Source organism: Mesoplodon bidens (assembly GCF_964165515.1).
Source record: "Mesoplodon bidens genome assembly, chromosome: 11".
Taxonomy (NCBI): domain Eukaryota; kingdom Metazoa; phylum Chordata; class Mammalia; order Artiodactyla; family Ziphiidae; genus Mesoplodon; species Mesoplodon bidens.
The window spans coordinates 1,882,507-1,895,159 of NC_138167.1; the positions used below are offsets into that span (position 1 = coordinate 1,882,507).

General features: G+C 36.8%; 1 protein-coding gene across 20 annotated transcripts in view; it reads right to left on the reverse strand.

The window, feature by feature from the left end:
* The window catches only part of WNK1 (WNK lysine deficient protein kinase 1), a 137,362-nt gene that overhangs the window by 45,554 nt on the left and 79,155 nt on the right, over window positions 1-12,653 (reverse strand). For all 20 annotated transcript variants that reach the window (XM_081249957.1, XM_081249952.1, XM_081249951.1 and 17 more), the window contains exons 5-6: window positions 3,521-3,609; window positions 1,373-1,592 (exon numbers count right to left, since the gene is read on the reverse strand). In XM_081249957.1, coding sequence (XP_081106083.1) covers window positions 1,373-1,592; window positions 3,521-3,609 — 309 coding nt within the window. The remainder of the gene's footprint in view (window positions 1-1,372; window positions 1,593-3,520; window positions 3,610-12,653) is intronic.

Below are 12,653 nucleotides of genomic sequence, written 5' to 3' on the forward strand. Positions count from 1 at the left end.
CAGGATATCAAAAGAAAACAAACCAAACACAAAAAAAGGTACTTTTGGAGAGAAAAGTAGAGAAGAAGGGGAAGAAAGAACTCTCTAAGGACTGGTCTTAACCAAACTGTGGAACTACTGGTCTGCATTATGCACTTCGCCACCATATTCCGAGATACTCATGGGGTGGGTGCTATTATCTTTGTAGAAACTCATGGGGTACATGTACCTTCACTAACTATAACAACAAAACAATGGGGAACCTAAACATCAAAGTTTTTATTTATTTATTTTTATTTTAAATTTTTATTTATTTAATTTATCTTGGTTGCACCAGGTCTTAGTTGCAGCATGGGCGCTCTTTAGTTGCGGCATGCATGTGGGATCTAGTTCCCTGACCAGGGATCGAACCCAAGTCCCCTGCATTGGAGGGCAGATTCTTAACCACTGCACCACCAGGGAAGTCCCAACATCAAAGTTTTTAAACCAAAAGGCTCATTCCATTATATTCACTCTATTTCCCACTCACATGTAACCCAACCATCAATATTAATATTAACCTGTGTTGCTTTTACTTCCTTTCACTAGACAACCACTTGACCAGATAAAACAACTGAGGTAAATATATGAAGGTTAAAAACAAAAACCTCAAACAGTATAAAAACCTGACAATTAAAAATAAGTACCTCTTTCATACCTGACCCCTTCTCAGAGGTAAGTAGTACTGAATGATTCTAACACATTCTAGCAGAGACAGTCTGTGAGTATCTTTGCACAGTAAATGGTTATTTAGGCACCATGGCAAGCCTAAGATGGGTGAAGAGTTTCCTTTTTTTTTTTTTTTTAAGAGTTTCCTTTTTGAATAGTGATCTTTTAGACATACTTCAAAAATGATTCACCAAGGGCTGCCTACTAATAATTGATCTTGAAAACTCCCTTTGAAGTAAAAACAATGTGTGATCTATTTATAGGGTTTGTCCAGATGACTGATCAAAGGCTGCTGTATCAGTATTTAGAAAACATACCATGTCATTCTAACTAAATAGGTTATACTAATTAGGAGTCAGTCAACCTTACAGACTTTCAAAATTACTTCAGAATGTTTTCTGGTTCGTTCTCTCTCTCTTTCTGTATGTCTGTCTGCCCGTTTGCCTGTCTGTCTGTCCATCCATCCTTATACGTATCTATGTCTATACACATCTCCTAAAATACACATATCTATGTCTATACAATTCTCCTAAAATAAAAATAACTTTTAGGGCCATTAATCAACACAATTTTATATCAGTGGAATATGCCATACACACTGCTTCATAAACTGCTTTTTTGCTCAACAGTATCAATGTATATAAGTCTACATCAATTTTTAAATGGCTGATTAGTGTTAATTTACCATTTCTTGAGCAACCTCTTCTGGCACATCTCTCTCCAAGTCAAAGGAAAACTCAATAGCTTCATTGTCTTTGTATTTCCCCTTTAATTTCTTAGTATCTTCAATACGTAGCCATAATTTAATGGCTATCTTTTCGCCATCATCTTCTTCTGCTAATTCTACCCGTACCCCCGTCTCCTCCTGGAAGAAGGCATGGTTCAAAAGGTCTTTGATAGAGTATCTTCAAAAGAGAGGGGAAAGAAACAAAAAACAAAATGCCATTAGATTTAAAAGATACTTTTCGGGCTTCCCTGGTGGCGCAGTGGTTGAGAGTCCACCGCTGATACAGGGGACACGGGTTCGTGCCCCGGTCTGGGAGGATCCCACATGCCGCGGAGCGGCTGGGCCCGTGAGCCATGGCCGCTGAGCCTGTGCGTCCGGAGCCTTTGCTCTGCAACGGGAGAGGCCACAACAGTGAGAGGCCCGCATACCGCAAAAAAAATAAAAAATAAAAAAATAAAATAAAATAAAATAAAATAAAAGATACTTTTCAAGTATGGCTGATTATTGTTATTGGAATAATGAAAACAGACTGCAAAAAGAAGAAAAAGGGAAATTCTGTAACTCATTCTACATTGCTCCATTTGAATAGTGATTATAGTTTTATTCAAGTTACAGAACATCAGAACAATCTCATTTATGAATAAGAGCTCAAAGTGATACTTTTAAAATCTAATGATCTAATCTCATCTTAGTTAATAGTGTACTAATAATAGCAAGTAATACATAGAATATCATAGCTTCAAAATACCACATAATCATTTACATAATGCTTATAGTTAACAAAAAATCTCGTATGCATGATCTCATCTGATCCTTGACCAACATCCAATGAAATATCATTTCCTGATTATTAGGAAATGGATCCTCAGAAAGACTGACAATCTTGCTCACAGTTATAAAAGTCATAAATGGTGGAATCAAAACTTGAAAATCTTTTTATTTCTAGTACATTACCTTCTACTACAGCAACCTTTATTTACTCCAATAAATCCTCTCAATTCTTTGTTCAACACCTTGTGTATTAGGCAAGCAGAAGTCTGACTGTGGAACAATTTTCTCTAGATAAATGGTCTCAAAATACCAGTAATCCAGTAAACTGTTCCATCCAGAAAAGAAACAAGAGTAACACACTCTAAGACTGGAGACAAATATTCCTTTATTTATAGTTTTTTTAAAAGTTCTTAAAGAGATTAAAGACTCTCCTTTTCAAGCAGTGTATATGAAAATAGAAACCCAACTAAATTTCTACTAAAAAGCCTTAAAGATCATGATGTTAAGTTCTTCCAAATAACAAAGTTATGAAAAGAATATGAGACTGGAGAAGTGAAGATATGGAATTCTTTAATTTGGTTGATGTACCTGATCACTTGCATTCTTCAGGAGGTAGATTATACTCAATTTACAATTTCTATCTGCACTACCTGGTCTACTTTTTCTTCTCTGGAGGGTGAGGGGGGATGGTGAAAGTAGATTATTTTTCAAAAACAGACACTGGACCTTTGCCATGCCTAACGGGTGATGAATCAGCTATATGGCAGATCAGATACTTGCCCCTCCTCTGAGAAAAGTCCTCTGTAAGCATAAGTGACTAAGCCAGATCTCCTCCCAAGCTCTGGGTGAAGTCATCTCTTTTTACTCAAAGGAATTTTGACATTTTGCTCTTCTTCAGTTCTAGCATAGTAACAGCAAATCAAGACCTACATAGCTGAGTTGATTTTAAAGAGCCAATATTTTATTTCATTTTTTAGAATTCAATGGGTAAAGGACTAAGGAACAGATCTACTGCGTTAAGGACAGAACCCTACTGAGTTTTACAAATCATGTTGATGTTGTAAGTAGTTCTTACTGAATGCAGCAGCTATGTTTAAGGTGGTTTTGGTTTAATTAAACTCTACCAAACCACATTCTTACAACATTTCAGTATACCAAATCTGAATACTACCTTCAATGGACAGAACTCTACTTCTAAAGATGTTACAAGACATAAACAGAGAAACTAATCACAAGTAAAGTATTAAATACACCTTAGATTGAGTGTTCTATTGAGAGCCTATTACACTTGAAGTTTTTGTTTAAGCAGTACCCAGGTCAAAAGAGGCAACTTACCTTTCATCTTTGTTTTGCCGTATGCATCCTTCAATAATTTCCTTCACTTCAGGAATTGCTACTTTGTCAAAACTGGCTGGCTTCACCCCCTGAAAATCATAAAAATAGTGACAGAAACACATTAAGGAAGACAGGGACTTTGAACTTTATTTTTACTTGTCTCTTAAGGTTCTACTAGATTCCTTCTTACCATCCTGGCTTTTTTCTGATTTGCCTGCAAGATCTAGTCCATGCAGGGTCAGAGCTTGGAAGTGGCAATTTAGCCCCTACGAGATAACAGTAGTTAAGATAGTGGAGTCACTTACTTCCATAGCTTCATATGGCTAGCAAAAAATTTAGGCTATTGCTAACATCTTTTGCTGTGTTTCAGGTAATGGAAGTTACTGGCTAAAAAGAAGGCCAAATGTTCTAATTGGTTAGAAGATCTTCTGTTCAACCTCGTTCCCTAACACATTAATCAACATAACATTTATGGGCATGAATTTGCATGCTTAGTTTGGCAAGTATTCTACTATTATAGTATACCTTAACAACCTCAACCAGAAGTTAAGAATTTGGACTGGTTTGGCATGATAACTGAAGAGCAAATTGTTTTGTACATATGAAACATAAAATGACAAGTGATACATCAGACCCATATGAAAGACAAGCTCTCCAATTAATTTCTGAAGAAAATTCAATATCACTATTATATATAATACTAAACAGCATCACAGTAGTATTTTAGAATCTTCACAAAGTGTAAATTCTTTGCAAATAAAATTTCAGCAGTGTATGGAAAATATATATAAGAAAGAAGAATAACAAACTACTCCTGTCTGAGAGGTGGTGTGGAGAAAAACATATTATCTATTCTTGCCTCATCTCATCTAAGTAACCACATGGAGTGATTTGAAGTAGCAACACCTGTAAGTCTATAACCACATAACACACAGGGAGTAGGAAACAGGAGACAGGACTAGAGAAGTTAGAATATATTATAAATTATAATCAGCTACTGTCTCAGTGATGATATATATTAGAATTAGTGATATAATTTGATAAATCACAGAGATGTGTGTAATCTCTCAGATTGAAATGAAATATATCAAATGGTTAGCTCTGAAGTCTTTAAATACTAGAGTTGTGGTGGGATAATTCTCATCAATTACTCACTACATTATTCAAAAGTCCTAAAGATAAATAAATAAATTAATTAATTAATTTTAAAAGGGGAAGGAGGGCTTCCCTGGTGGCGCAGTGGTTGAGAGTCCGCCTGCCGATGCAGGGGACACGGGTTCGTGCCCCGGTCCGGGAAGATCCCACATGCCGCGGAGCGGCTGGGCCCGTGAGTCATGGCCGCTGAGCCTGCACATCCGGAGCCTGTGCTCCGCAGTGGGAAAGGCCGCAACAGTGGGAGGCCCGCGTACCGCAAAATAAATAAATAAATAAAAAATAAAAAAATGTTCATCCAGAAAAAGGGGAAGGGACTTCCCTGGTGGCACAGTGGTTAAGAATTGGCCTGCCAATGCAGCGGACACGGGTTCGAGCCCTGGTCCGGGAAGATCCCACATGCTGCGGAGCAACTAAGCCCATGTGCCACAACTACTGAGCCTGTGCTCTAGAGCCCGCGATCCACAACTACTGAGTCCGTGCGCCTAGAGCCCGTGCTCTGCAACAAGAGAAGCCACCACAATGAGAAGCCCATGCACTGCAACGAAGAGTAGCCCCCGCTCGCTGCAACTAGAGAAAGCCCGCACACAGCAACAAAGACCCAACACAGCCAAAAATAAATAAATAAATAATCAATTAATCAATCAATTTTTTTTAAAAAAGTCCTGATTTGGAGGATTCTCCCTCTAGGGCTAACTTTCCACAACACGAAACTGTCTAATAAGGCTGACCCTAAAGTTAAAAATCCATGTAATTAAAATGTTTGTTTCTAAGTAATGACTACAAAGATAAGTATTTGTATTTTCCTCAATCTTTTTATTTTTCAAGACCAGCTAAGTTTTCCAACTAGTCTTTGTCTTCACATAATCATTCTAATGAAAACAAAAAATAATGCTGCTGAAGCAAAAGAATGCTTTAACTGAGCAAGCTGGTATGGTATTTCAAATTAAAGCTAAAGAAAACAGGAACTGTTTTAATAAGGAAAAAAAGGATGATGCTCACTAAAAGTTCTCTGGTAGTAGAAACACTGGAGATTTTGTTTTATATTTGTTTTTCTACAATAAACATGTAAAAGTGTAAAAAAACAAACTTTTAAGATGCTATTTATAAATATAATGGGAAAAACAATTAGAATACCATATATTAAGTTCTTAGAACATTCACTACTGGCAGAAAATTATCTGAAGGACTGTTCTTTGCTAAAATTGGACATTAATACACAGTTGGGGGGCTTCCCTGGTGGCACAGCGGTTGAGAGTCCTCCTGCCGATGCAGGGGACACGGGTTCGTGCCCCGGTCTGGGAGCATCCCGCATGCCGCGGAGCGGCTGGGCCCGTGAGCCATGGCCACTGAGCCTGCACGTCCGGAGCTTGTGCTCCGCAACGGGAGAGGCCACAACAGTGGGAGGCCCGCGTACCGAAAAAAAAAAAAAAAAAAAAAAAAAATACACAGTTGGCCTTTGCATGTAAAGACATTCCATATGTTACAGGGAAGTAGTTAAAAGAGGGTATAGACTATGATTAGAAAAAATGTTCCTACTTCCATAAACACATACACTTTAGAGGAATGTAGTTTAGCCTTCTGGCAATAAAACTCTACATACTGAGTTAATAAATCACACCTATACTGACTATATTAAAAGACTCTTCGTTTCAATTTAGCATAGGCATATTGGAAAGATCAAAGGATGTAATAGAAGACTTGAAATCACTGTGAACTGGACAAGCAGAAGCAGCTCTGAGCTTCAGAGTCCCTGTCTAGCAAATGGGGATAATACCCGTCCAACAATATTCATGGGAACTAGAATCATATGTGATTATCTAGGTTGAAATCTCTTTGAATTATTAAGTTTGCTGACCTAAGACACACCTCTGACTTCAAAGGCCATCACCAAAGATAATAAAGCTTACAGTTAAAAGGAAGCAAAGAATTCTCTTCAAAAAATAATCACCAAGATCCACAGTGAACCTGCTTTCATCCTTGGTTATCCTTAAAAATAACCCTCTTGTTAATCCTACCTATGCAGACATACTTACATTCATGACTTTCCAAACAGGAAATCCTATTTACAAGTAGAAATGCTAGTTGAACAAATGAGATATAAGGTTGTAATGACAAAACCAGCAACTACGCATCATATAACACATTGACTCTACTAGGTTAAGCTGCTTTCTCAACGTATAGCCAAGTCTTAGGTACAGAAAATTCCATACCAATGCTACACAACATATTCAGATGCCACTGCTGCCTTAAAAAATGTTGCAGGTGCCAAGACAGCCAATAAAACGGAGACAGTCCAGCATCTGGTATTAAAACATTACCCACTGAGATAATGAAAAAGACAAGAAGAAATCTCAGCAACCATCAAGAAACCAGAATTATCAAAGTATGTAACAGAAGTATTCTGAATCATTTGCAAAGAAGCAAGAATATATAGGGATTATATCCTAAAAATGACCAAAAAAAAAAAAAAAAAGTAACAATGAGCATGAAATGTCAATGACCCTGAAAGTGACCTACAGAAAATGCATCTGGGACACATGATGGAAAGCTACTTAAAATAAGCACAGGTTTCAATACACAGCACTCATCACACTTAGAGGCTTCTTGTTCTTAAGAGATAAGAGAACTCTAATACGTATAAAATGGATAACTAATAAGAACCCGCTGTATAAAAAAATAAATTAAATTAAATTAAAAAATTAAAAAAGAGATGAGAACTCTATTTTTTTATAATTGATAATTTTTAAAATTAAAAAGTTGGTTTAAGATTATTCTAAAACACGATTTAAGCACCAGACAGAACAAAATAATAAGAAAATATTTTAATGATAATATTTCATCTTTTTTCCTTTTAATTTATGTATTTCAACAAAGATAATCAATGAGTCTGAAAATCCTTCAAATGTCACCTCTTTTCTATACTGTCTGATTTAGCCCCAGAGAGTCCTATTCTAGTCCTGTTCTGACCAGCAGAAGCCAAGTTTTGCTCACCTATTCTGAATGAGGTTCAAAAATACAAAACAGAAAAGTGCTAAGGCAGATAAATTGGGCTAATGTTTTACATATAAGAAAAATTAAGTTAGTCAAAGACACGCACCCTGTCACTCCATCCTTCCAGAGCTAGCAACCTGCCAGCTCTAGAAATATTCTTCCTTACTGTTGTAATTCACAGGATCTCTCTCTAGGCAGCAGTGCCATATTATGTTTTTTGACATGGGACAGTAACATGTTTCTCTGCATTAAACAAAAGTACTTCTTGAACGGCTAACGTACATTCATTTAAGACACTTTTGCGATTATATAAAATTATATATTCTCTTAAACAAAAAAACAAAGGTGACTCTTGTGCAGTTTTAAATGGAGTACAAAAAGAAAACAATAACAACAATTGTGACTCTCCAAGGGCACACCGAGAGTTGATATTAAAAAAAAAAAAAGAGTTGATAAAAATGTTTATAAAATATGTTGCTTTATTTAAACTAAGAAAAATCCCAAACACATACATGCATCTTACAGACTAAGTTTTTCTGTCAATTCTATATACTTATAGTTTGCAACTAATCTGCTGGAATAATAAAAGTGAGTCATAATAAAAATATAAGTGAGTCATAATATAGTATTCTCTGGTTCAATCTTCTAGCTCTTAAAAAGTGTCAGCACTTGCTTCTTAAAAACTTACGTTTCAAATGTGTTAGGGTAACATTTTCCTTTTCATAAAAGCAAAACTTTTCCTAACCATTCAGAATTGAGAAAAGTCTCCGTCCTCCTCATACAAAATGTTGTGTAAGTTAACTAAATTATTTTTAAAAGCATTCTGAACTAAACACTCTCAATACTTTAACTGAAACTTTCCACACATATCATCAAATGGCTACAACATACCTTTTGTATACACTGGAAATTCTTACCCACCTCATTTACACAATCCTTTTGAGGACAGCAGCAGCAATGAGAATTTATGATGACAAACACTGAGCAAAAATCTCTCTTTGTAAAATCCATCAGAAAAGGCAAAATAGACTTGTTACAGTTAGAGGAAAATGAAGGGGGAAATATATAAGATGTAAATTAACAGAGTAACTTAGCCCACAGCATAAGCAAGGCAGACATCAAAATCAGGCTGAAGTTTAGTTTCTTGTTTAACACTAGCCATGCTTCCCCAACTCTCAGACATAAGTTTGTTCTGAGCCAACAATGTACTTATTCTAGATCGGCCCTTTAAACAAAACTACATGCCAAACAGCAGGGAAACTTAGTCTGCTACTCCTCCTCCTGCTTCTCCTCCAACAGCAGCAGATCCCTAAACAAGCAAAATAAGATTTTTTTACTTGCTCAAAGCTCCACCCATTATGTCCACAGGTTCTGCCTCCTTGACAGCAAAACCTACACCAGAAATCTGTTTATCTAAACACTCCCTTCCCCTTAATCATGTTGAAACTATGCTTTAAAAGAAAATGGGGAACGAATTCAATGACCAAAATGTAAACTAAGAATATATAGCCAAAAGAACACTGGACAAGGAAATCCTAATACTGGGAATGAGCTCCTAGTTCAACCTCTCATGCACCAAGTTTGTGTGACCTGGGCCATATTCCTTAAACTCACTTGAAAAGTGAGCATAACAGTTCTTGTTAACCTAATTTAAAAAGTGGTGACATTAAGGTAAACTGCCTTACCACTGTCTCATGGTACATTAAAAAAAAATTAAATAGCTGTGAACAGCTTCTTATCACCCAGAAGTGATAAGAATTTATCCTTCTCCGTTCCCTCCTATTATTAAAAGCCTTAATATGAAGATCTACCTAAAGACATTTCTATTTGCCAGGAAGATCTCATGGAGCCAAATGGCTACTACTTTGATTTTAGTGATTAAGGAAAGGTTTTTCTTCATGCCATTAACAAAGATGGTAGAAAAAGCACTGTTCATTGCAATATTATAATGGATAACATAACAAAGTGCTATCCCTTGTAATTTGGTAAGCCTGAATCCCCATCAAGACAGTGGGTACTAAGGCTTTAATTACTCAGTAACAGGAGGATAAGGGCTTAGAAGTTATTTGGTAGGATTATTTCTACTCTAAAGGCTAGAAATGACTATTATTTCTAACAAGCTATCTCAAAGTAGTTGCCACAGATCTCTTGCTCAACACAATCTGTCACTACAAAGTACACTAAGTAGGCAGTGTAGGATGCCAGCTATTGCTCATAAATACAGCAGTGTGGTCCACCAATGCCTCTGACTTAAGTGTCTGACCAAAGCTGCTTAGGACTATGCTAAGCTAAATGAAAACGGAAGAGCCAGAAAACGGGCACCATGCTCCCTGCTTCAGAGGTTCATCAGACATAAACACATGAGTAGGTTTTTAAACTTTACTGTGCAACAAACAAAACCAAAAATGAGGTAGCTTTTTTTGGACAATGGTATAATGTAGGCACAAATATCTAGATCTATGAAGATGAGGCTTTTTTTATATATCAAAATAAACGTTTTCAATGTAAACAGTTTATATGTCTAAACTCTACTTCCTTCTCTTCAAGTCAGTGTCTTTCTCTGGATTTCCGCCATTTCTTTCAATGGTATCATTATTTCCAGAAATAGAAACCTTAGTCTTCTTGGATGCTTCTTCTCCCACAATATTTAAGTATTATTATTCTCTAGGAGCTCTTTAAACAATGAGAAATGTTTAAAACAGCTTGTATATAGTTCTGCTGCTAGTACTCCTACTGCCCCTCCAAAAGCCAAAGATCTCTGGTTGGACAAAATGAGATTTTTACTGGCTTGTTACTTCTCAAAATCATTGCTTCTTCTGCATAACAACTGTGACCACCAAAATCCAGATTATCAACACCTCACCTCTTTAAACTTAGACCAATTTAAGATGGGTCTCACTGTTTCTATTCTCTCCAATTTGTATTTTACACTGTGGCCAGCTCAATCATCTGGCTTCATCTAATCATCTGACATTTAATTAACCATTTCCAATCATCTGACATCATTTAACTCACAACACGTTACTCAAATATGGTTAACAGTTCTCCACACCTACAAGATGACCACAGGATCACAGATCTAGAAAGAATCTGAGTTAGAGTCCCAACTTGTTCAAATGAGAAAACTGTAAATCAAAGAGATTAATGCCATGTCAAAGATGTAATTAATTCATTAATTCACTGGCATCTATGAGGTGTCATGTCCAGTCTAGTCTAGTACGTATAAGACACCTACTAGATATACTGCATTACCTTCAGCACCTAGAATACAACAAATAGAGCTTATATTCTAGTGGGTAAGGGCATAGTCAATGGTAAAGCAAAAACTAGAATCCAGATTCAACAATGTCTAGTTCAGTGTTACTTCTAGCCCACATTATAGTGCTTTTAATTTAATTTCCTTAATCTGGGGTGAAAAGCCCTCACAAGTCAACTTCTACCTACCTCTGTACTCCTATCCCCCCCAAATAAGTCCAGCCAAATTAGTTACTTTTTCACTGAATACTTAATGCACATTTTCACAAGAATATTCTTTCTACTGCCCCCTTTTTCAGTCAACTGAGTCCTACCCTTCTTTCAAGGTATACCTCAAATCACACATACAGAGAAGGTGGCAACTACAAAGTATTTGTATGAATCTTCTGGCATATAAATTATTTACAAGATACCAAGAAACTCAATACTATTATAATTTACTTAAGCACAGTAGAAACCATCTCTCTATATCCTATCAGTTTTTATTCTGTAGTCTAATGCTGTGTGAATTATAGATCAACATTCAGTTGGGATAAGTAAAACTAGCTTTTCTGTGAAATTCTGAAATAGGGATTTCACAATTGTTTTTTAGCACCGAAAATGTTGGGAATGATACCCAACTGTTTGGTTTAAGATTAATGGTCTGACTAAGACCCTTTAATATTAATCAAATCACAGGACAGTAATAGAATGACTTTGAAAATCATGCAAAATGTTCCTAAGATACACCCTATGATACACCAAGTTTCCTCTTATGTGTATAATTTAAATTTATTGGATGGAAATAGGAATAAAATTTATAAAGGAATCATTTCAGCTAATTCCAGTGGATTTAGACCTCTGGGATATCACACACACACACAAAATCCAACTGCTAAAGAAAAAAATACAAAGTTTTTCCTAACTTTTCAAACCCTATCTATAATCAGGAATCAGCTTCACTTGTTTCTGTAAAAAAGTAGGGTGAAATGCAATCTGTTATATAAAAGCCAAAAGGAATTTCACCCCAACTGCTTTAATTCTGTTTTTCCCAGACAGAATGTTCAAACCTTGCAATCCAAAGGCTAATGGAATCAGTGACAAAGTCAAATTACACAAACAAAGTAATTAAAAATCCCCATTATTTCTAACTTGGTTGTTATGAGGCTGGATCCAGCCAGATTCTTACTGGTATGAACCATTAGTTTACAGGAATTTGAACATACCTTATGATCCCATTGGAAAACAAGCCTCTTCAAACTCCCTACCAAATCCAACTAGCTCTATCCAAGGAAATTAGTTGACCTCATGACTCCCCAAGGCTCATTACTCTCTGGATACATGAAAGCTTGTGTACTGCTCCAATCTCAAATGCACTATCCTCCATATAAAAAACTGATGTCACTGCTTACCGTAGTTTCTATTCTTTTAATAGCAGACAAAAATTGTGCTAAGTACATTACTACTCTTATTTGGATCTTTTCATTGCCAATGGCAGAAAACTTCAAGATAAGTTTTTCTCTTTTGAACAGGGATCATGAACCCTGTTAAACAGGGGCTCAGGGGCTTCCCTGGTGGCGCAGTGGTTGAGAGTCCGCCTGCCGATGCAGGGGACACAGGTTCGTGCCCCGGTCCGGGAAGATCCCACATGCCGCGGAGCGGCTGGGCCCGTGAGCCATGGCCGCTGAGCCTGCGCATCCGGAGCCTGTGCTCCGCAACGGGAGAGGCCACAACAGTGAGAGGCCCACGTACC